The 25,728-nt window shown below is 39.6% G+C and overlaps 3 protein-coding genes across 3 annotated transcripts; 2 read left to right on the forward strand and 1 right to left on the reverse strand.

Moving 5' to 3' along the window:
• Window positions 1-530: 530 nt before the first annotated feature.
• LOC145604343 (F-box/LRR-repeat protein At4g14103-like) lies at window positions 531-2,194 on the forward strand. Its single transcript, XM_081660260.1, has 3 exons — window positions 531-1,556; window positions 1,643-1,790; window positions 1,923-2,194. Exons 1-3 carry the CDS (start codon window positions 531-533, stop codon window positions 2,192-2,194), a joined length of 1,446 nt encoding a protein of 481 aa, XP_081516386.1.
• A 14,576-nt stretch (window positions 2,195-16,770) lies between these two features.
• LOC145604344 (F-box/LRR-repeat protein At4g14103-like) lies at window positions 16,771-18,378 on the forward strand. Its single transcript, XM_081660261.1, has 3 exons — window positions 16,771-17,778; window positions 17,855-18,002; window positions 18,107-18,378. Exons 1-3 carry the CDS (start codon window positions 16,771-16,773, stop codon window positions 18,376-18,378), a joined length of 1,428 nt encoding a protein of 475 aa, XP_081516387.1.
• A 2,868-nt stretch (window positions 18,379-21,246) lies between these two features.
• LOC145606123 (uncharacterized) lies at window positions 21,247-24,690 on the reverse strand. Its single transcript, XM_081662177.1, has 3 exons — window positions 23,755-24,690; window positions 21,682-22,022; window positions 21,247-21,538 (listed from the first exon to the last, which is right to left on the reverse strand). Exons 1-3 carry the CDS (start codon window positions 24,587-24,589, stop codon window positions 21,491-21,493), a joined length of 1,224 nt encoding a protein of 407 aa, XP_081518303.1. The 5' UTR covers window positions 24,590-24,690; the 3' UTR covers window positions 21,247-21,490.
• Between the last annotated feature and the right edge of the window lie 1,038 nt (window positions 24,691-25,728).

Below are 25,728 nucleotides of genomic sequence, written 5' to 3' on the forward strand. Positions count from 1 at the left end.
GACAAATTTGTTGTCTTTCCATCTTCAACATTTTAAAATCCAAACAATTGTCAAAAGAAAAAAAAAGTCACCAAGAAAAATTATTTCTTTCCAAAAACATTAGCTTAATTTTCGTCATATGATATGGAAATTATAATGATATGAAGAATCATAGTAATCATAGTGATTATTTGGTAAGTGTTTTTATGTGATTGTCTCTTTCTTCTTTGTTTATTTTGGTTTAATGCTTCTTTGATGCTCTTTAATCTTTTCAATCTTAGCAATTATCATCCATTCTTAGCATGTGGTCCAAGTTTTTTTTAGTATAGAAAGTTTAATTTGATAATTTTAGCTAAAACCCTTTAATCTAATGTACTAATTTGCCAATTATGTAGCGAAATTGCATTATTGGTTTTGCGTTACTTTAATGGTGTACATCTTTACAACATTCACTTATACATTGCGGAGTACTTTATGATGTAACATGTACATTAATGCATTAATCCATCTATTTCAGGATTTAGCATTGATGAATATTGTCTAAAGAAGTCATGGGTGTTAATCAAAGAAATCGTAAAACACTTCAAAAATCAACTGAATTATCCGAAAGAGAAGACAGGATTAGTAGTTTACCAGACGAAGTATTAGGCCGAATTCTATCTTTACTTCCTACAAAACATGCTGTTGCTACTACTATCCTTTCGTCTAGGTGGAAGAACCTTTACAAACTTGTTAGTACTCTTGATTTTGATGATTCGATTACTTTTACTTCTCGAGATGATTCGGGAAGCAAGAGAAAGAAGGCTAGTTTCAAAAGATTTGTGAATGAGATGTTGTCGCGGTGTAAGATGTCGTGTGTTACTAAGTTTCGACTTAAATGTGGGTGCTACCAATACAATAACACTTTGTTATGTGATTGGATTAATGCTGCTTTGTTACATCATAAGGTTGCTGAACTTGAAGTATTGATCGATATGGCATTTACTTGTAGAGTACCTTGTGTGCTAAAACTTAGTCAATTGAACTGTGAGAATTTGGTTGTTCTAAAGTTGGATTGTGGGTTTGTATTGTGTGTTTCGAAATCATGTACTTTTCCGATGCTCAAAGTCCTTTTTCTTGAAGGAATTATGTTCCGAGGAAATGGCTTAAGTCGGTTTACTAACTATTGTGAGCCTTGTTTGGATGATGATCATGGTCTTAACGGGATTCTGTTTGGTTGTCCATTGCTCGAAGAATTAGTGATAAACGGGTGTGATTGGAATGGCGGCAATCTTTACTTGGCTAATCCTTTGCTTCGAAGGTTGACACTTGATTCTGGAATGACTGGACCTCTAGACCAACTCAATAGCTCTATGATCTATTTTAACTTGCCGAGTTTGGTTTACTTGAACTACTCTGATGGACTAGCAGAGAGATATGAATTTAGAAATCTGAGTAGTATAATTGAGGCTCGTATTGAGATTTGTTTTAATGATGATGAATTTGATGATCAACAAGATCTTTGCGACACAATACTTGATCTTATAACCGGGGTTAATAGATGCCGGTCCTTGAACTTGTCCCGTCAATGCTTGGAGGTACATTTACAATTGCTGAACTTGGTTTTGTAGCGTTTGCATTTTCTGAAATTTTACTTTGTTTTGAATCTTTTGATTGTTTGTAGGCTCTTACTAGTGGTGAATTCGAACTGCCTATCTTTTGTAATTTGAATTGTTTGGACCTCGCTCTTGGACTCGAGGTTAGCTGGAATGATGTGTTGCTAGACTTTCTCAATAGCTCTCCTTGTTTGCAGTCTCTTACCTTGGAGCAGGTTGTTCTATACATGTTTCGATTATTTAATACTCCATATACTACTTGAAATAGATTGTAATATACAGCCTTTTTCGGTACCCAGGGAATCCTGAGATGCACCTACATTCTACAAGATGGAGGAGACTTTTTGCTAGATGGTGAAGTAGATGATGACTTCTTGCTAATGGATGAAGTCGTGCCGCCTTGTGTTCATTCTTGGTTGAAGTTTATTAACATCAAGGAATTCAGAGGATTCAAAGGGGAGATGCAAATGATCATGTATTTCCTTGCGAATGCTCATCTTTTGGAGGAGATGGCCATACACTGGGATCAAAGAATAAGAAAAAAGGACTCAGTTGCCAGAGAAAAGGAAATATTGGAGTTGCCAAAGTCCTCCTCATCCTGTTCAATCGCTTTTAAGTGATGCAATGCACTTGTCCGTCTGGAATTATTTGTCACATTTATTGTGTATTTTGAACAAGTAATGTGACAACTAAATCCCGATAGAGCTACAATGTCTTTTGGTACTTACTTTTTAAGACACGTCTGTCATTTTCTTCCTGTATTTTGTACACTACGGTCTATTTTGCTTGGTGAAGTGGTTATCGTGTCTTGTCACATGATCCGTGCATAAACATTGTAACGACTTTCCATGATACTATGATCTAAGAGCTTCCCCTTGGAGATTCAAAGGTGACTAATTTCGAGCATATGTTAGTGATTTCAGGGCCTGCTTCCCCTTGGAGGTTCATTCATGACTAATTTTATGTATGTTTGTGTTTTCAGGGCCTAATATTTAACTTCTGCTGTGATATTTTGATTTATGCACCATTTGAATGCTCTGTAAAAATGTGTCACATCTTTGAAATTATGCTGACATTAATTTTGTCTAGGAAAGCTACCTACTGAATTATACGTAGTAGTTCACAGTGGCTGATTTTTTCCATCTTTTCTCTAGTAAAGTGGCTATTTCTGGAATCCTCAGGTAGGCAGACAGAGCCGTAGAAAGTTTATTATTAAGGTGTTAACTGCACTTTTATAAATGTGATTAGTCTTGATTCTTGAATGCCATTAGTCCATTACAACACAACCTACTGCGAGTAAGATAGGATAGTTTAAGTTTTAAGGATATTTTTTGTTCACTTATTTGAAATATCTAATCTTATTAAAACTTATTACAATGTCGAATTTACCATCTAATCTTTCATCTATAATGATAGTTGTATGGGATGATATCCGGGCATGACCGATATCTTGCGAAAGCACGTGACCAGATCACCAGAAGACGCCGATATGTTACAGAAAGAGGACATGTCGGCCTGCCGCAATTTAACACGTGGCAACAGAAACTCGACACTTGGCACGAAAGGTTGTGCATGGGTGAAAGCCACCTGTCAAGGTAGATTACTATAAATAAGTAGGTAAGACCTCATTAATAGGGACAATTAATGACTCTCTCTCTCTCTACTTTCTTTCTCTTACTTATCTTCTCTTCTCAAATATTTTCTGACTTTATCATCGGAGTGGTTATCCCCGGATCACCCCGGGGTTAGCTAACTTCTTCTCATTGTGTAGGTTCTCAGCTTGCCGATAGGGGTATCAGAATCTTAGGTCCGAGTTCCTGGAGGAGTTGGGATCAGACAGAAACAATTTGGCGCTAGAAGGAGGGGCAGTTGATCACTTCTATCGCCTAAGAACCTCACACAAAATATATATACAACAACAATAATCATGGCCGGAAACAATTTAAACAATGGAATACCAGAAGGACAACCCCAGGTGGAGATAGTAGATGAAACCCATACCCTAGAGGGTAATCAGTTCCATATGCCGATAACCCCCCCTGCATGAGGAAGGGAGGCAGAGGATCCTATGGTAGCATTTACTCCAGATGAATTGGAAACAGCCGCAAGGGTGATGAGTGCAATGAGCAAGAAGAGAAAGGAGGCTGAGGCAGCACGGGCTGAAGGAGAAGCTGCCCAGGCCGATAGAGGAACACCGCACCATCATCAGGAGGAACAACACAATCAGCTGGAGAACTCGTCAAGGAGACCCCGACATGAGTCGTCAGTAAGGACGCATACAACATCACGGCAAGATGAGCAATCCTCGAGCCGTGTTGCGAGTACCAGAACTCAGCAGCAAAGAAGCTCACAAGTGGCAGGTCAAGCAGTACGCACGGTAGTGCAGTTAAGGGCATCCCCATTTGCCCAGCACATCTTAGAACAACCAATGGAGAAAGTGAAAATGCCGACTTGTAGATATGATGGAAGAGGGGATCCAGCAAGATTTATAACGTCTTATGAGGGACACATGATGCTGTACACAAACTCAGATGCAGTTTGGTGTAAGGTCTTTCCGACAACTTTGATTGGGGCTGCAGCCGATTGGTTTAACAACCTTGAAGTTGGATCAGTAGATAGCTTTGAAAAACTGACGGAGATGTTTGTAGGGCAATATGTCAGTAACAGCGTGAGGCAGAAAACTTCTGGAGAATTGATGGCTGTGGAGCAGAAATCAGATGAATCTTTGAGGGATTACATCAGGAGATTTAATAATGAAGCAAACACTATTCCGAAGTTACAACAGGAGATAGCTGTGATGGCTTTGATGAATGGATTAGTTGATTCGGATTTCAAAAGGTATCTTACAAGGAAGAGTCTGCCGACATTGGCGGCAGCGTTCAGCAAAGCTCACGATTACATAAAGAGTGAGGAGCTGTTGAAGACGAGTAGCAGGCATATGGTGGTAGGAAAGGGGCAAAGTCAAAATGAGGGGACCTCGTCTGGAGGGAGCAGGCCGAGAACTCCTGCCCCGGGAAGGGGGGGAGGAAGTCGGCAAGATACCAGACCGACAAGGCTGCCAATGAGATACAGCACTTACACCCCCCTGAATACACCAAGGGCTGCAATCTACTCAGTGAATCAGAACAGAGAAGATTGGTCAAGGCCGATTCCCATGAAAGCAAGGTCGAGGGACATGAAGAAGTACTGTATGTTCCATAGGGATGTGGGGCATTATACAGAAGAGTGTACCCAATTGAAGGACAACATCGAGGAATTGATCAGGAGAGGGCACCTAACACAATACCGGTTGAATACCGGTAGAAATCAACAACCGGCACAGGCCGTCGAGAGGCAACAGATAGAGGCAAGGCCTGAAAGAGCTCAAGGAAGAATAGTCCGACAAGGGGACGCAGGAATACCACCGTTATCTACTGGAAGAGTAGATGTGATAACGGGAGGACCCATTCACGGAGGAACGATTAGTGGGGCAAAGAAGCATTTAGCGGAGCACCGGCATCTGGTTTGTGCTTTGGATGTAGATAATCGTCCTCGGCCGGCATCAATACCACAAGTTGTGTTTACGGAAGAAGATGCACGAGGTGTAGTGTTCCCACATGACGATCCGTTAGTCTTGATAATCAAGATAAATGGTGCCGACATCAAAAGGGTGCTGGTAGATGGGGGTAGTTCAGCAAATGTTTTGTTTGTTCAAGCTTTTAATGAGATGAATATCGGGAGGCAATACCTGAAACCGGTGTCGTATCCAGTAATCGGGTTTAATGGATCAACTGTGAGGCCGGAGGGGAGCATTGTGTTGCCTGTAAGGATGGGTGATGGACCACAAGCAAGAGATGTGATGGCAGAGTTTCTGGTGGTGGATGTCAAGTCGGCGTATAACGCAATTATCGGCAGACCGATAATTCATGACATGCAGGCTGTTGTATCAACCTACCACTTGGCAATAGCCTATGTGTCAAACTTGGGAGCTGTGGAGAAGGTGTATGGAGGCCAGGTTATGTCAAAAGCCTGTTATGTCACAGCTTTAAAGAACCCCGTTGGTAGTGCCACAGTTCCATGCAACCCAACAAGGGAAGGTGAACCGACAGTGCAAGATTTGACAATGAAAAACTTTGATGCAAGACCTGAAGAAACACCAAGGCCGTTGCCGGGCGGAGAAACCGTCCAAGTTGAATTGCAGCCAGGCGACCCCAGTAGAACAGTGAAAGTTGGGGCGGATATGGATGTGGAGACCAGATGTAACCTGATAAGTTTATTGCGCGAGAACGCCGACGTCTTTGCGTTCTCGGCCAGTGAGATACCAGGCATACATCCTGAGGTAATGGAACATAAGCTGAATGTTGATAGAAAGTTTAGGCCGATAAGGCAGAAGAAGCGTAATTTCTCGACTGAGAAGATAGAAGCAATCCAGGCCGAGGTGAATAAGCTCTTAGCAGCAGGGTTTATAGAACCCTGTACATATCCCGAATGGTTGGCAAATGTAGTAATGGTGAGGAAGCCGACAGGGAAATGGCGAATGTGTGTGGATTTTACAGATTTGAATAAAGCTTGCCCTAAGGATTGCTACCCACTACCTCGAATAGATAGGCTGGTAGATTCGACCTCTGGTCATGCCATGCTTAGTTTTCTGGATGCATTCTCAGGATATCACCAGGTCAGCATGCATAAGGCCGACAGAAATAAAACGGCCTTTATAACGGATGTAGGTGTGTACTGTTATAAGGCAATGCCCTTTGGGCTGAAAAATGCAGGGGCAACCTATCAGAAGTTGGTGGATAAGATTTTTGAGAAACAGAAAGGGCGGAATGTTGAGGTGTATGTGGATGATACGATAGTAAAGAGTAAGAACAAAGAAGACCATATAGCCGATCTGAGGGAGACATTCGAAACCTTGAGAAAATATCAAATGAAGTTGAATCCAGAGAAGTGTGTTTTTAGGGTGAGATTAGGGAAGTTTTTAGGTTTTATGGTTAGTGAACGGGGGATAGATGCAAATCCCGATAAGGTGAATGCGGTGCTTCAAATGAAACAACCAAGAACCATCCGTGATATACAGAGGTTAACGGGCAGAATGGCAGGGCTAACAAGATTTATCAGCAAATCAGCTGATAAAGCACTCCCGTTTTTTATGGTGCTGAGAAAGAATAAGGCATTCGAGTGGGGAAAAGAACAAAGTGATGCCTTAGAAGTAGTGAGGAATCATCTTAAATCTCTTCCCACAATTGCCAGGCCTGAGAAGGGAGAAGTGTTACAATTATACATCTCAGCATCACCAAAAACAATAGCGGCCGTTCTGTTGGTAGAAAGGAAGAGACAACAACAGCCGATTTACTTTGTCAGCCATGTCTTGAATGCGGCAGAACGCAGATATCCAGTTATAGAGAAAATGGCTTTAGCTGTACTGGTAGCGGCCAGGAAGTTAAGACCTTACTTTGATGCACATCCGATAGAAGTACTCACCAATCATCCCCTAGAGAAGTCACTGCGAAAAATGGATACGTCTGGTAGACTACTGACATGGGCAGTAGAGTTATCGGAGTATGAAATAAGTTACAAGCCTAGGACGTCAATTAAGGCTCAAGCGTTATCAGATTTTATTGTTGAAACCACATACACGGATGAAGAAGAGGAGTTGGGAACATGGCAGGTATCAGTTGATGGATCAGCCACAGCAACGGGGGCAGGGGCCGGAGTTGTGATAACGGCTCCAGATGAAAAAATATTTGAATACGCCATGAAATTTAAATTCAAGGCAACAAACAATGAGGCCGAGTATGAAGCTGCGGTAGCTGGAATGCAGCTGTCGATTGCGGCAGAGGCAAAACGGTTAGTTTTGACAACTGATTCCCAGCTGGTATCAAGCCAGTTCAGTGGGGAGTACGAAACTCGAGAGCCAGCAATGGTAAAGTATTTAGAGAAGATGAAGCAATTGGCAGCTCAGTTGCAATACCTTGAGATCAAACTGGTTCCGAGATTAAAAAATGCTCAAGCAGATGCATTGGCAAGATTGGCAAGTTCAAGCTTCAATGACTTGGAAAGAACGGTTATGGTTGAGATTTTAAAGCAGAGAAGCATAGACGAGATGCCGGCAGATGTCAATTGTATTGAAGTGAAGGATCAGTGGTATGATAAAATACTGGCATACATCGTTCATGGTGTAGGGCCAACCGATAAAAGGGAGCTGAGAAGGTTACAGAAGGATAGTGTGTGGTTCGTTATGTACCAAGGCCAGTTATACAAAAGGGGATTTTCATTGCCGTTGCAAAGGTGCATAACGGATTTTGAATCCGCAAGATTAGTAGAAGAATTGCACGAGGGAAGTTGTGGTAATCACCTCGGGGCAAGAGCTTTGTCCAGAGAGGCAATGAGAAGGGGATACTACTGGCCGACAATGATTGCAGATGCGACGGCTTATGTTAAAAAATGCGAAAAGTGTCAAAAGTATGCTCCAATTATCAACTTGCCCCCAAATGATCTGACTCCGATGTTGAATCCAGTCCCCTTTGCCCAATGGGGAATGGATATAGTAGGCCCGTTCCCATCAGCCACAGGTGGAAGAAAATATCTGATAGTGGGAATTGATTACTTCACCAAGTGGATGGAGACAGAACCAGTAGCGAAGATAACGGCATCGGAAGTGAAAAAGTTTATATGGAAAAGCATTTTCACGAGGTTCGGGCTGCCGATGGCGATGGTTTTTGATCATGGAACTCAATTTGACTGTAAGCCAGTCAAAGATCTCTTAATGATGTATAAGGTAAAATTTGCTTATGCAGCAGTATGCCACCCACAATCTAACGGCCAAGCGGAAGCAGCAAATAAGCAGATAATAACGGCAATTAAGAAAAAGATCGAAGACGCAAAAGGTTTATGGGCAGATTTGATACCAGAAATATTATGGGCCAACAGGACAACAATGAGAGAAGCCACAGGTGAATCCCCTTATACTCTAGTTTTTGGAACGGAGGCAGTCATACCAGCAGAAGTCGGGTTGCCGACATTCCGAATTCAGCATTACTGTGCAGATCAAAATGATTTACTCCTACGGCAACAGTTAGATTTCTTGCCAGAGCTAAGAGAAAAAGCAGCAGTTAAGTCAGCTGTCTTTAAAGAAAGAATGTCCCGGGCCTACAACAGAAAAGTATCATATAGGCCGTTAAGCAAAGGAGATCTAGTCTTACGAAGAACCGCAGCAACCGGTAGGGGAAATGAAGACGGGAAGCTGACTGCAAACTGGGAAGGGCCTTATCGAATAAGAGATGTCGTCATCCAAGGGTCATTTTATCTGGAAACCCCGGATGGGACACCTCTAAAAAATGTATGGAACTCCGCTGTATTGAAAAAATACTATGTGTAATGAACGAATCCTTATTTTTTGAAACTGATATCAAAAAAGATATCGGTAATGAATGAAGAAGTATTCAGACAATACGCATTGAAATAGGCATCCTCCATTTAACAGAACATCGTTAAGTGGGATGGACAGCTAAAAACCGCTTCCATGAAGATAACAGTTATGCAACCTGATCAGTTGTATATGTTAACTCATGAGGTTGCTGGTTCAAAATATAAATACCGGCCAAATCAATTCGAGTATACGCCGACATGAGGCGTAGCTCAGAAAATGATCGCCGAGAGGGTACCTAACTGGCTAAAACAACACAGCAGTAGGTGACCAGTGTTATAATCTGAACCAGCAACAACCGTTCGCCTTCATGTTCGCAGCTCAGTGTGCATAGCTCCAGCGTGAACTATGTACACTGGGGGGCACAAGGAATGATATGGCGCTCAAATGCGTTGTGATATCCATAGTATGCTGATAAGTTTTCAAAATATGCTGGTAATTTTTATATGCAATTTCTCGAGCCAGGTTTTAGATCTGGTATCTTCGGAAGCTGGCGTCTTTAAAAAGGTTTCTAACTGGAAGTTTTCGGATTTCAGACAAAGCATTAGATAAGTAACTATTTTCTATGTACACTGGGGGGCACAAGGAATGATATGGCGCTCAAATGCGTTGTGATATCCATAGTATGCTGATAAGTTTTCAAAATATGCTGGTAATTTTTATATGCAATTTCTCGAGCCAGGTTTTAGATCTGGTATCTTCGGAAGCTGGCCTCTTTAAAAAGGTTTCTAACTGGAAGTTTTCGGATTTCAGACAAAGCATTAGATAAGTAACTATTTTTTGCAATTTTTTATGCGTTGAAAACTAGCAAGGCGAGGCAACATGATTATCATAACCTTGTTTAAAAACAGGCAAACTAGAAAATGATAACTAAAGAGTAACACAGTTATGATAAAAGTATAGAATTTTGAAGGCAAATGGCAGACGGTAAAAATAAAAATAAGTTTGCACAGCAGATAAAATTAACAGCCGACAGGCATCACCACAAAAGAGGGGTATATGCCGATAAAACAGCAGTGCCAAAACATGTTCATACATACAAAAACAATAAAAGAGTTACGGCTGGTAAGGCCCAATGATACAAGACCCACAAGAGGATGTCGGTGATGACTGCCCGCCCCTTTAAGATTGAGCATTCTCAGGCACTGGGGAATCCAAAATGCCGGGATTGCTGGGGCCGTCATCAACAGTTGGCGCCAGGTTATACAAGTCCTCATCAGAAAACTGCTGCGCCTCAAAGCCAGAAGGGATCTTGTAGGCTTCCTCGCCGAAAGCCTTTTCAATTTTTGCCCAATCATCCTTCTTCCAACCGGCGGCGTGAGCAATACATCTCTGAGCAGCGGTCCAACCTCCATCAAAACGATCTTGGAGCTTGGAGCAGAACTCATCAGAGGCTAGATAACGGCCGACCGCTCTCCGACGGATACCAGGTTTGTCGGCTTCCATTTTTTGAACCTTTTCTTCAAGGCTCCTAATTTTAATCCTGGCATCCCGGAGATCATTTTCAACTGAGGGAAGCCGCTCAACAACCTTGTTTTTCTCAGTGATCTGAGTCTTCAAACTTTGCACCTCTAGCTCGAGGTTGGCAACCCTCTCAGCCTTGATCTTCAGCTCCGACATCTCTCTGTCATCTTTCTCTTTTATTTTCCTTAAGTCATCCAAAGCTTTTTCAGCATTTTTGATGACTTCCTACATAGCACTTTCGCTGGCGGAGGCTTGATGATGCTTCTCCTGATAGTAACGATACATCTCAACCAGCTCTGTGCCAGACATGACGGCCTACAAGAATGTATATATAAGTAAAAATAGGGAAGCCGAGAACACTACATAAAAATATATATATAAAGAAATAAAGTAATAACATATATACGTACCTTCATCATGTTGTGCATGTGAATAGCAGCAAGGGGGCCGATTGGACCAGCAGGTCTGTCCATTGGCAGTGTCAAATTGCTCAACAACCGATAACCGAGATTCCCACCTTGCATTGGGTCATCGGTTATCATAGATTCATTCCGGCCGACATCCATAGCAGGTTGCCAACGGTCGCCGGAATGGCCGGGAGGGACAGCAAACCCCTTCAGAACTTCATCTGGAAACCTTCCAGAAACACGTTCAATCCATTGATTGGACCGATAAGTCAAACCTGGGATGCTAGAATCCGACCCAACCGTTGTAGGAGCAACTGCGGTGGTTGCCTGAGGTAGACGGGGAGATTCAGCAGAAGTGAGATCTTCGACCTCAATACCCTGAATAACCTTCTTCACAACGGCCTCAGGGCTTTTAGCTTTGTTAGCAGTCGGGGTCTTTTCAGACACCGACTGGTCTTTCTTCTTCTCGGGCGCCGATTGCTCCCTTTTCTTTTCGGCTCGCCCTTCAGGTTGCCTGGGGCTGGAGATCGCAATGCCGCCTCGCCGGTTGGCTAGAGGTGTTAATTTTCTTTTCTTGGTATTTTCATCGGCCATGATCTCAGCTCTTCTCTTGGCACTAATGCTGGAGCACGCCCGCAAACGGAAGCAAGAGTATCGTAGGGGTCGGAAGCTTTGGGGCAGCGCCTGATAACCCTTGTCCCGTCAGAAGATAGGCCGAGTTGTCTGTTATCCAACTTATCAATACCTGGTGAAAAGGAATGTAAATTCAATCAGTTAAATGCGAATATATATATAAAAAAATAAATAATAATAATAAAAGGGAAAGGAAGGTAGCACCAAACAAGTAAGCTACGCCGTTTTCATTATGAAAAAAGAAAATGAATAATTAGTGAATAAGAATAATAAAGCCAAGAAGGATAAGCTATACCATGCTGGTCAGTCCAACAAAGACCGACACGAGAAAGCGGCGCGTTGCCCAGAATGTAACTCACATTCGGCACCCACACCGCAGGAATTAGACGAACCTTGCCGTCACCTTCATCATGTTCAGAGATGTCAAAGTAATTGACAGCCCTCTCTTCATGTTTCCCGAGATCTCTCTCGGGGATTGAATCAAAGTGGGGATGAGGCTTGAAGAACGTTCTCCTCAAAGGAAAATCCTCTGGGACTGACATGAAGAAAAACTTGTCCTTCCAACCTTTGCAGCTAGATAATTTAGGATGGACGGTATATTTATGAGGTAGGGTATATAAAGACCACCACCCATCTGATTGACCATCTCTCTTTAGGGTAATAAGCCGCCTGAATACATTAAGGGTTAGAGGGAAGTTCCGATATAGCATAACCCAAACTGTAGCGATAACGGCACGAATGGTTTGAGGGGTTAACTGGACCAGGCAAACGTTCCAAGCCTTCAAGATTTTAGCAACAAAGGGATGTAGAGGAAAGCGGAGGCCGAAATCCAAGTGCTTCATGTAAACAGCAACGGAGCCAGCTGGACAATCCAACACTGAAGCTCCAGATGGAGGGAGAGACAACTCATACCCATCAGGTAAGTTAAAGAACTTTTTCGCACGACGACAATAGTCCTTTGTAATTGCCGTTTTCCTAAAAGCTTCATTTATCTTTTCCTTTGCTACTTTTCCGTCGCTGGCAAGAACCATTGGTTGTCGGAACTCAGCCCTATCAGTCTCAGAACTATACCCCTCGTCCAGATTCTCTTCCTGGATAACCTCAGCCGTCAAATCAACAATGTTATCCCTACTCTCATTATTTACACTGTCTTCCTGAGCGTCGTCATCTCTTAAAACTGAGTTGACGGCAGAATCATGAACAGGAGATGACGGACCTTCTTCAGGTGTCAAAGGGATATCATCCTCAAGTTCTTCTTCAGAAGAACTTACAACCTGACCTTGTCCAGGTCTTTTGCTAGATTCCGCTGCCTTGGCGGCCTCAGCTGCTTTGGCTGCTTTGGCGGCCTCAGCGGCTTCACGGGCGGCGGCTCGGGGTTGATAACTTGTACTCTTTACCCTTGGCATAGTGTTTATACCTATATTGCCAACGTTAGTGCCGTATTGATTAAAATATCGTCTCCCAGTAAAGCTGCGTAAGTGATAACGGACATTAACAGGCTCAACGTCAAGAATTTCAGTATCGGCAGGGATATCAGGGTTAGTAGGGTGAAGGGCACTTTCACGGTGGGCAATGGTCCTATGTATCATAAAAGCGCGTTTTTCTTCCTCAGAAGATAACGTCTCAAAAGGATAGTCAATATTATCAGAAAGGGAAGACGAATTACCCTGGTTACTACCGGTTTCTTTGCCTAAAGATTGCCTAATTAAACGACGCCTAGCAGTACTAAGGTTAGGAAAATTCTCTTCAACGCTATCTTCAGACATTTAATTGAATATAAGAAAATAAAAAAAAAGCATGAAAAATCAGGGGTTAGGGTACAAAAATACCTTCGATGAAAATCGTGGATTTAACGCCTTTAACTGATAAAGAAACGACGAAGAAAGAGAAGATACGCCCGAGGAGACTGAATGCACAAACCGAACGCGAAGAAGATAAGAAAGGAAAGAACTTTGGTCGGCAAATTAAACTTTTTCGAAAAAAAAAACTAGGGAAAAATGCGAAGTGATGAGGAAATGGCGGAATTTTGATCTAAAGAGAAGAAACTGAAAGGCTAATTGAAGTGAAAGGCGGTTCAGAGATCTGACGGCTGTTAATTGACAAGCTTTTTCAAAAAGCAGCGGCAGGATTTGTGACACGTGTAAAAATTTTCCCGCCCAAACAAACAAAAAAAAGAGAGGAGAAGAAAAACGGTTACACTACCATAACGTCCACTTTGCACTGAGTTGGCCTTGTATGTTATCAGCATACAAGGTCACTTGGGGAGGAAAACGGAGTTTTTCGCTCCCAGGTTTTTTATAATGAGTTGACCTTGTATGTTATCAGCATACAAGGTCACTTGGGGAGGAAAACGGAGTTTTTCGCTCCCAGGTTTTTTATAATGAGTTGGCCTTGTATGTTATCAGCATACAAGGTCACTTGGGGAGGAAAACGGAGTTTTTCGCTCCCAGGTTTTTTATAATGAGTTGGCCTTGTATGTTATCAGCATACAAGGTCACTTGGGGAGGAAAACGGAGTTTTTCGCTCCCAGGTTTTTTATAATGAGTTGGCCTTGTATGTTATCAGCATACAAGGTCACTTGGGGAGGAAAACGGAGTTTTTCGCTCCCAGGTTCTTTATAATGAGTTGACCTTGTATGTTATCAGCATACAAGGTCACTTGGGGAGGAAAACGGAGTTTTTCGCTCCCAGGTTTTTTATAATGAGTTGACCTTGTATGTTATCAGCATACAAGGTCACTTGGGGAGGAAAACGGAGAAACGTTGTTACAATAAAATTTCCAATTTAGGGAAGAGTCTGAAGAATGAGATGCGGAACCCAAAGTTTGTTTTGTTAGGTTCAGCATGTCTCCCATGATTAACTGAGCACGATGATGAATGATCATACGTCCTCACTTGGGGGGCTAATTGTATGGGATGATATCCGGGCATGACCGATATCTTGCGAAAGCACGTGACCAGATCACCAGAAGACGCCGATATGTTACAGAAAGAGGACATGTCGGCCTGCCGCAATTTAACACGTGGCAACAGAAACTCGACACTTGGCACGAAAGGTTGTGCATGGGTGAAAGCCACCTGTCAAGGTAGATTACTATAAATAAGTAGGTAAGACCTCATTAATAGGGACAATTAATGACTCTCTCTCTCTCTAATCTCTCTCTCTACTTTCTTTCTCTTACTTATCTTCTCTTCTCAAATATTTTCTGACTTTATCATCGGAGTGGTTATCCCCGGATCACCCCGGGGTTAGCTAACTTCTTCTCATTGTGTAGGTTCTCAGCTTGCCGATAGGGGTATCAGAATCTTAGGTCCGAGTTCCTGGAGGAGTTGGGATCAGACAGAAACAATAGTGGATCTGTTTGCATAATCATTATAGCCAAAAATGAAGTTATATTAAACTTAAAATAAAATATTAAACTTAAAATATCTTATTTTCTTAGAGTTCACGTATTTAATCTTATTTTACTTTGAGTTTGATGACCACAAGCATACTCATAAAGAAGTTCCTTCTGTTCTCATTCAATTGTAGTAGTATATTATAGGCCTTGTTCAAATGCAAGGAGAATTTACTTCCTAGTTCACATGAAAGACAAATTAATTCCACTTTAAAGAAGGGGTGGATGAGATTCGAATCCGTGAGAGGACCAATTCAACTAAAAGCTTAAGCTGATGGTTGAGGCCTAAGAATATGTTTTATACTCTATCATTGAAAATTACTTTAATTTGTTTCATTTAGTATTAATATATATATATATATATATATATAATTCTACTTCATCGGTTTCTAAAAGTTTTTCTCATTTATACTCTAGACACTATTCATACGATAGTATACTTCTAAATTACTCTTGTTCTGTAAATATTCATGTCGAGTCTTATTTAATTCGTATTGTATATCTTCTAAATTACTCTTGTTCTATAAATATTCATATTGAGTCTTATATGCAACTAATTAGAAATGGACATGTGAATTATATAGACGGAGATGGATAAATTAAATACTCCGTACAAGTATCAATAAATTTCTCATCAATATTACACTTTTTTTTTACCCGAACATTCAAACAACATAACTCTAGTTTAAAAGGCACTCCCTTTAATTTTTTATAAAATCATGGAAAAACAATCGTAGAATAAAACTCATTAGTCAACGAAATCAACCCTTGGCAGAGTTGGCACTGTAGCAAGGCTAAAAGAAGGAAAAGATACGGGAAAAATGGGTAAACAACACGTGTACCAATACCTTTCTGTTTCATCATTTAGCTACTTCCGAGAGTGAGGGATAGCTCAAGTGGTTAGAGTTTCCCTCCCGGCTTCAAGAGATCTTGGAATCGATTCTCATCACCTGCCTTGGGCTCTCTAAACACCAAAAAAAAAAAAAAAAAAAAAAAAATCATTTAGCCTACTTCCTCCTCTACACTGTCTAAAAGTAAGGCGGCATTATTTTTCAGTTTCTACATTTTTTTGTACTTTTTTTAATTTAAACCGCCATTTCTTAAATAAATTAAATAAAAATATTAAAATCTGTTCACATTCATTCAACAGTCAAGACTACTGCACTGCATAAGTCTTGACATTTGACAAGATAAATCCCTTTTCTTTATCTTTTCAACTTCTATTTTTTCTTTTCTTTTTTACTCGTATCAAACTTAAAAGTAATCTTTTCAACTTCCTTCCAATTTCAACATTTTCTACACTACTTTCAAAGAAAATAAATAAAACAGTCAAATTCTTCTACTTTACATTTTTACGGGAAAGATTTAGTTGAAGAATTGTTCAATATTGTAAGTTTCTTTTGATTAATTCTATATCCTTTGTTTTTTAATGTTAATTTTGCAATGATAAATTTGATCGAATATGTTAATTTGCTCTTGATTTTTATTCCAACCCTTTATTTTTTTTTCCATTTTTTTTGGGTAAACAGAGAAGATGATTTGATGGTATGATTTGTAGTTTTTACCCCATTTGGTTGATTGAGTTGTGTAAGTTGTGTTAGCTTTTTGCCTATTTTAGTTTAAATTACAGTAATTGATTTACGATTCCATAAATATGCCAAGAAATTGTCTTTCTTCACACTTCAATTTGCATACTCCGTATTTGTCAACATTGATAGTGTCGTAGTGTCCATCATACACTCGGGTGTTTTTTTTACATCGTTACACATTCTCAATGTACCATGGAAACATATAAGAATTTTGAAGTAACATGTTTATGAAAGTGAATATGTTGTGATAGTCTTTTCTGTGTTTTTAATTCAGGGTTTGATGAATACTGTCTAAAGAAAACATGGGTGAAAGTACAAGAAAGTGTAAAAATCGTAGAATTTCGAGGGATTCATCCGAAAGCAAAGACATAATCAGCAGTTTACCTGATGAAATATTAGGTCGAATTCTATCTTTTCTTCCTACAAAACATGCTGTTGCTACAACTGTTCTTTCATCTAGGTGGAAGAACATTTACAAACTGATTAGTGTTCTCGATTTTGATGATTCGATTTCTTTAAATCTTCGAGATGATTTGGGAAATGAAAGAAGTGATAATGCTAAGTTTAAGGAGTTTGTGAAACAGACTTTGTCACAATTTGAGAGGTCACATATTAGTAAGTTTCGGCTTAAATGTGGGAAGAATATCGAGTATTATCTGTTATATGAATGGATAATTGCTGCCTTTTGTCATGAGGTTGATGAATTCGAGTTATCAATTGATATGCCAATACCTTGTGTGCTACAACTACCTCAGTTGTTCTGTGAGAATTTGGTGGTGTTGAAATTGGATGGTAAATTTATACTGCGCGTCTCAACATCAGTAACATTCCCTAGACTCAGAGTACTCTTCTTTAAGGAAGTTACATTCCATGGATATAGCTCGATTCGTTTCAGTGCATACTATGAGTCTAGTCTGAATTACCATGACTTAAATGGGCTGTTGTCGCGTTGTCCATTGCTTGAAGAATTGGTGATAGATGGGTGTGATTGGAATGGTTTAGATCTCTACTTCACTAATCCCTTGCTTAAAAGATTGACACTAATTGATGGTTTGAGTGGACCTATTGATCAGCTTAATGGCTCTATTGTTCACATTGACTTGCCGAATTTGATCTACTTTAAGTACTCCCAATGCCTAGCTGATCGGTATAGTATCAGGAATCTGAATTCTGTAATGGAGGCTCATCTAGTCGTGTGTTTTAACGATGATGACTACGATGATGAACAAGATCTTTGCAATGCTATTCTTGATCTTATCACCGGGATTTGTAGTTGTCAATCCTTGTACTTGTCTTCGCAATGCTTAGAGGTATTATTTTGAATGTCACTTGTTTTTATGTAGCATTTGCATTACTAAATTTAACTTTTCCTTTACTTGTTTGAAGGCTCTTACAAGTGGTGATTTCGAACTGCCTATCTTTCGCAATATGACTCTGTTAGACCTCACCCTTGGCCAAGAAGTCAGTTGGAGTGATGTGCTATTAGACTTTCTATATAGCTCGCCATGTCTAGAATCTCTTACTTTGGCACAGGTTGTACAATTTTCTGATGTTTTCGTAATAAAGTTCATATTTTTTTCCTTGATTATTTACTAGAGATTCTGATTTATACTCGCATACAGGGAGTTGCTAGATGGAACCCTAGTCTAGTTGATGGAAAATTCTTGCTTAAAGCTAGAGCAGTGCCTTCTTGTGTTAAATCCCGACTGAAGTTCATTAACATCAATGATTTTAGAGGGTATAAAGAAGAGATACGAATGGTTAAGTATTTTCTTGATAATGCTCATGGTTTGAAGGGAATGGTGATATGCTGGGATCGGCGATCAAGGAAAGGAGACTTGATTTATAAAGCAAAGGAAATATTAGAGCTGCCGAAGTCCTCAAAATCCTGCTCAATTGCATTTGAATGATGCATACTTGATGTTGAAATCGAGACAACTCTAGATGAGGTAGTAATTCTTTTGGTACTTGAATTATGAGTCTGTATGTCATTATTTTGCTACTTTTTGTTTGCTCTAATTTGATTTGTGTAAGTGGTTGCAATGTTTTGTCATGAAATCTGTGAATTAACATTGTAACAACTTACCATAATATTGTGGCTTAGAACTATCTGCTATTCCTCCCTTTTGGCTAGTTGTTCATCCAATGTGTATGCTGTAGTAATCTTGGGGGTTGATAGTAAGTTTTGGTACCATAATATGATGTATACTGCACTAGAGTTGGATTTCCTTGAATTTTGTAAGTATTGGTACCATATTTTGATGTATACAACATTTGAATGTCCTAGGGAATTTGTTGGTTCGTTACATCTTTGAGAATACTTTGGAATCAGTTGGTGTCTATACATGTATCTATCTTGGTCTTATTACAGACTTGAGTGGTGGCTTTACGAGTGCTGACTTCATGCAGACTCTGCTGCATAGCAGATCACATAATTTTCATCAAAGTTTTGGATGGAATTTGTTGTTGTTGTGAAGTCCAAGAGAAGTAAGCATCTACTGTATGTTCACGTAGTTTGTTATCCCAAAACCGAATAAAAGTTATTTGTGAAACTGCTCTATATATCAATCTAACATCAAAAGAAAGTTTACACATTTTGATGGCAAGCAATACTTATTGATGGCTAGGTCATGTAATATCTATGTGATTCCGAGTTGTAAAGCTCAAACAGCACCATTTTGATGGCGAGCACCATCAGAGGCGGGCTCTCTAGCTTGTACTGCAAATCACATTTAATCAAGGCAGCCTTGCCTTCCCCAAGTTTCTGCTACTGTCCTTATGCTTAAGCTTCATCAGCTGATTGAATGTCTCTTGTTGGGTGAAAAGTTGAAAACTAGGGGAAGCAGTAGCCGTATTTTCTTAATTTGTTCCCTACCCCTTTCCGTTTCTCTGTAACTTCAAAGATTATATTTTACTTACAAAAATGTTTTCGTCGTATAATCATCATTAAAGGACCTGCTTTTTAAGTTAAATTTGCAATTTTTTGTTAAGACTGATAAGCTTGAGTAATTCAATAACGAGGAGATCTTGGACAGCCTATAGTAGTGGCTCCATTTATAATGGCTATTCCAGAAAGAAAAACATCACGTTTGAGCAGATCAGTCATTGTTTGGTGTCTCGAGATGAAGATGAGGTAGTGTTAAGGGGAGTAGGACTGTTAACTCATTCATTTTTATGCCGCGCACTTAATAATTTGTTAGTTTGCTTAATTATATTAATAACACAATTTATATCAGATGGATATACAGTGAGTTTTAAAGGTTACATTAATGACTAGCACCACCAGCGGCACACTCCTATAGATAGATGACCTCGTGTTTGGCACTGCTGGCCTTGTGTTTGGCACTGTTTGGTCTCTGCTACTAGATCTGCATTCTTGTATTGGACTAGGCAACATATGCAGATGACAAATTGCTCGTATAGGATAACTTGAATGTGAATCGCGAGCCCCTTCAAAGATACACCATTAACGTTACAAAGAAGGATATTAGTCCAATGTTTACCCCCAAGATGTGGAAGTAGCTGCTTTGGCAAATACATTTACCCAATTATTGTGAGAAGCATAACACATTGTTTTAACGAACATGGTAAAAGGTTAAAGGTGAGAACTATTTCACCCAGCCATTATAGTCTGTCAATCCTCACAATCTTAACCTGTGATTTCTTTCACAAATAACCTCCAAAAAATAAACATGCCCTCACTAATATCAACACTCCGCCAAACCACCCAGTCTTCAGATTGAGCTGGCAGCACAATGAATCGACGATAATACATTTCTCTGGCTACCAAACAGATCAACCCGTGTGATGACCCCCGGCCCTTGGATCAACAAATAACAAATGACAATCACATTCATAAGCAACCGTACTATTCCATATATGCTCATCCATGTGATCCGTATGAATCCATTCCCATTTTCAAGCTTCAGACTGGAAACACCGCAAAGTCCCATGAGTAAACACAACCAGAGGTTGATAATCCACAAGTAAAAACCTCTCCAAAACACCAGTAGGTACAATCTGTGTCACAAACCTAACAGTATTTTTTCATGTTTATCGGAACTGGGGCTATTGGTATTGAAACCCAGTCACGTGTAACCGGATGAACAACGTACCACATTAGTCTCTTAACTGGCTTATTCCAACGGGCTCGATTAAAATAGGGTAAGAGTTAACCCTCATATTTTCAAGTTTACAACACTGATCTATGTCAACTCAATTGACAGTATGGAAATATGGCTAAAAGAAGCCCCTCCACCCTAATGTTTATGCTGCTGTATAAAACATTTGCCAGTTGTGAAGGGACTTGAGTATCCAATCCAAAGAATATATAATTGAACCAGATTTGATCGACATGTATAGATAATAGATTGACATATGAAATGACTGAAACATAACATCAACTATACAAGAGTTATTCTGAACCAACATCAACCATCCTGGAACCCAAGTAGTTGACAATAGACAATGGCTTACCAGTTACCACCTTATTTAACAACAAACATCAATCATCCCAGAACCGGAGACCCTGGTTTAGAAGTTAGACGTAGTCATTTTGCCATCTGAAAGGTAGTTTCATTCATATCAATTCAACTACAATTCTCTGTCTACAAAAGAATATAGAAAGAAGCATGATACTAAGAAGGTGGTTGAATTGATATATACTAAGGAATATAGTGCTCAATTTAATTCTAAGAGCGGAAGAGAACACCTGCATTGTGAATTTGTGAGTGATATAAACAGTACCAGTACAGACGGTATACTCTTCTTTCTGTGTAAATCACTGCATTCTCTTACAGCATTGGTAAACCTTTTAGGATGGAACTCTAAACACAAACTAATTTGGTTTAGTTTCGTGGAATTTGTCTTAACATGAGAAAACTGAAACATCAAGCTACTATAAGTCTATAATACCAAATGTCAACATCTTCCACAGCAAATCAATCTACAGCATTAACTCATGTGCTATCCGGCACCTACATAAGCAAAATCACCTTCTGAGCCTGTATGATAATGGGATGATCATCCTGAACTGGTGGAGCAGTTGTCACGGGGTAAGGACAATTTGAGCTGCATTTTAATCCAGAACAAAGAGATAACATCAGCCAAATTACTCTCCATACATAGATCTAATAACAATCTTTTAAAAGCAGTAAGAAATCTTTTAAAAGGCAACATGAGATGAGAGAAATGCTCTGAAAAGCAGTTAGTACCTTCTCAACTTCAGCATATAGCTTCTTGATTTCTTCATCATCAGGCTTCAACTTCAACACACATTCTGCATCTTCAACATAGCCTTTAAGATCACCAAGTTCCTTCCTGGCTGATGCTCGGCGCATATATGCTTTTAAGTATTTGCCATCTAGTTTCAAGGCCTCAGTACAATCAACCTCTGCTTCACGGTATCTACCAACCTTGAGATGCGTCATAGCCCTATTTGCATAGGCTAGTGCATTTGGTGACAGAGCAATGCTTTTTGAATAATAATCCAAAGCTTTATTGAAGATCTCGGCCATGAAATGACCATTGCCCTGTTCTTTCAGCAAAGTAGCCTCTGTGGATAGAGCGAGATAGACAGAGTTTATACTGTGGGGTAAACATGAACAAGTAAAATGAAATAAAAGAAAATCCTAAAAGTTCATCGCTTTAGATGCAACATAAAGAATGGCCTTAGGTCTTAAAATAAGAAAATGAAAGTTAGACATAGTACCGAAGAGGCTAATCACACAAAATGGGTTTAGAAAAGACATACACAAGAGTGAAAAGAGCTTATTATCCATGCTATAACATCAGCGATTATGGCAACACATACTAACACGATGAAAAAGATATATTTTTCCCTAACGAAAATCTTCTAAGAAATATAGATCAAATGCAAACACTTGGTCAAGAGAGCAAACCGATGAATTACAAACCTTATGTCATTTGGGGGGAGGGGAAGGGGAGATGTGTTGGTATAAGCCTATCAATCAATCAATCAATCAATCAAAGCCTTAATCCCAAAAGTGGGGTCGGCTAACATGAACCAAATTTGATTATTCCGTGTAGTCATCAACATAAATCTTTCTCCTCCATCCCTTACGATCCAAAACTTCATCCTCACGTAAATCCATGCACTTCATATCCTTCCTCACTCCTTCCAACCAAGTCATCTTTGGTCTCCCTCTTCCTCGTTTAATCCCTCCATGGTCCCACTCTTCCACTCTTCGCACCGGTGCACCCTCGGGTCTCCGTCTTACATGTCCAAACCAACGCAGACGATTTTCCCTTAATTTATCTACAATGCCCGCCACACCTACTTTCTTGCGAATAACCTCATTTCTGATTCTATCTCTTAAAGTGTTTCCACACATCCACCTTAACATGCGCATTTCCGTAACCTCCATCTTTTTAATATGCTCTTTCTTAGAAGCCCAACATTCTGTACCATAGAGCAACACTGGTCTTATGGCAGTCCTGTAGAATTTTCCCTTCAACTTATTACTAATTACAAAATCAAGGGGTCATGAGTTTATGACTCATAAGTGATAAGGACTGATAACAATAGCCATAAGAAATGTGAGAAAGACCTTCCGTAAATACATCAACAGCAAGACAACGAGGAATTGATTAAGTTTTAACCAGGACAACAAATTCTTCTTGGTAGTCCAATAGAAGATTCTACACAAGCTAATAAGAAAAGGTAATTGTGTTCATTTTTTAAAATAATGGAGTAAACGCCATTTTCATAAAGAGATAAGTTGCAATGGATAGAGTGGCACAGAAATATGTATGACTACAATACAATTTTTTAGAGCAAATATGATTTTAAACACATAATCAATTGAGTTGAAAGTAACTATATGTCTATAACCCTTCCAAAAAATCACAAGATTCTGAAAGACAAACCATTAACACAATCACAGAGCACCAAACATACTAGATTTTAGCATTTTAAATCTAATTTTATCATCAATGCTTAGGCAAACAGAAGAGTAGCTACAAACTCCCAAACTTGATCTCAACAACTCTCTTGTGCTAAATAACCATAAACTGCACGAAATCCCAAATAATTCTAAAAGAGTTGCCTCCAGTTAGAGTACTTCATGACCAATTAAATCATATTTCTCAAATGGAACAAATAATAATCAAGTAAACCACACACATGTTATAGGAGTATAGATATGATGAACACTAACATCAGAGAGATCACGATATAATGTGATATTACAAAAGTGCTAGCTATCACACATTACTTAATTTAACAAAAACTTGTATGGAAATAGAACTATTGGTTGAAAACTTACTCAAGATTGGAGAAAAAGAAGTTGGCCAACTTGGGAGAGTAACTTTGGCAAGAATCATGAATGAATCCAACGCTTTAGTGATACTAGAGAAACTACTACAGCAACTCTTCACCTTTCCACTCCGAACATCCAAAGAAAAGATACAGGTTCCCACAATAAAAAAGGCGATATGAGCTTCAAAAGGGTGCATCAGATGAGGCATTGGCATCACTTTTTTCAACCTTAAAGCCAAGTAGCTGCTATCAGACCACAAATCATTGAAACACAACTGATGCACCAAATTCCATTCACCAGCTTGATAATCTCTCAACCTCCACAAATTCAACTTATGACCTCCTTCATAACACACCTCCAAATATTGAATATACCCTTCACTAACATCAACGCACCGGTAATTCACCCAATCTCGACACTGTCTTGGAAGCCCTATAAACCGTAAACAAACCATTTTCTTCCTAGCAAACGGGTCATCCCAAGTAATAATCCCGACCCTCGGGTCTACCAAGAGCAAATGCCCATCAACCACATGAGCCCCCTGACCCTTCCATATATGCTCACCAAGCATATAATTCGCCTGAATCCGTTCCCATTTCCCGGTTTCGGACCGAAAACACATCAAAGAACCATAATCAGTCACAATAAAAGGCTGATAATCCACTATCATAAACCTCTCCAAAACCCCAGTATCTCCAACCTGTGTCACAAACCCAAGTCTACCCTGTCTCATTATCGGAACCGGGGCAATCGGTATCGAAACCCAGTCATTTGTAATCGGGTGAACTACAAACAAACTATCATCTGTATCAATCACATCTACATTAGTTGGACTATTCATTTCACAGAAAGGTTCTCGTTTAATCTTGATCGAAATTAACAACAACCCATTACTCGAATCCAATAATAATGCAGAAGCAAGACCATCGAGACAAAATTCTTTAGTATCATCACCAATTTCATTAGGGTTTACAGTAAGAATACTCACATTTGGGGGTTTCTGCCATTGAAGCTTGAACTCGGGTACTGAATCTTGATTAAATCGGATGAATCGGTCGAAGATTGACCATGATGAAGAAGATGAAGAGATGTAGGAAGAGATGAAATTGGGGTTGCAGATCATTGAATTCCATCGTTTCGAAACGGATTTGAAACGGCAAATTGATTTTGCGGGTAATCGGGTTAGGATCTTGGATATGATTTCATCTGGAAAAATGCCCGAATTATCACCTTGATCAAACGACATTTTGGGATGATTTTTTTATGGAAAGATTTGAGTTTGGGAGGTTTTGCTTACAAGTGGGATAGAAGAGAGAAAATGAGAAGAGGGTTAACCTAGATGCTCAAAAATGGATATATGGTTGTAGGAGTACAACATGTAAGGTGTAAATTAGGAATTGTGTTCAATTTTTTTTTTTTTGACAAAATTGTGTTCAATTATTACAAGTTTAATTTGTTAAATTTATTGTTTCAAAAAAAAAAAAAAAGTTAAATTCATCTATGTTTGAGATTTAGATTTGTCATGCAAGTAGAGTAGAATATAGTTGATTAAACCAAGACATTGATTAGGTCTAGTAATTGATCGGCAAATTGGCGAGGCTTATACATACCTTAGCTTAATAACACACATAAATTGTTAATAACTAATACATAACTAATGAACTAGTTTTTCGTCTAGATGATCTGATGTCCTTGGTCATCGTTTGTATGCTTAATACATATAGTTATTTTTTTAAAAAAAATTCAACATTAAATGTTCGTTTACTTTGTCAAATTTAATTTAGACATTTAAGGGAGGAAACTACAAAGTTTACGGTTGGAATATTTGATCTCATATATCAACAGTTATAAATTTTCAATAGTGAATTGAAGTTGTAATTAAAAAACATCCTAGTCTGCTCTAATCACCGCGAGTCATCCACCCACTCATCCTTGCTATGCAACTAGCTAGCCGCTAAAATAAGGGTCTGTTTTCTTTAG

The sequence above is a fragment of the Chenopodium album genome, chromosome 22, assembly GCF_948465745.1.
Source record: "Chenopodium album chromosome 22, dcCheAlbu1.1, whole genome shotgun sequence".
NCBI lineage: Eukaryota > Viridiplantae > Streptophyta > Magnoliopsida > Caryophyllales > Amaranthaceae > Chenopodium > Chenopodium album.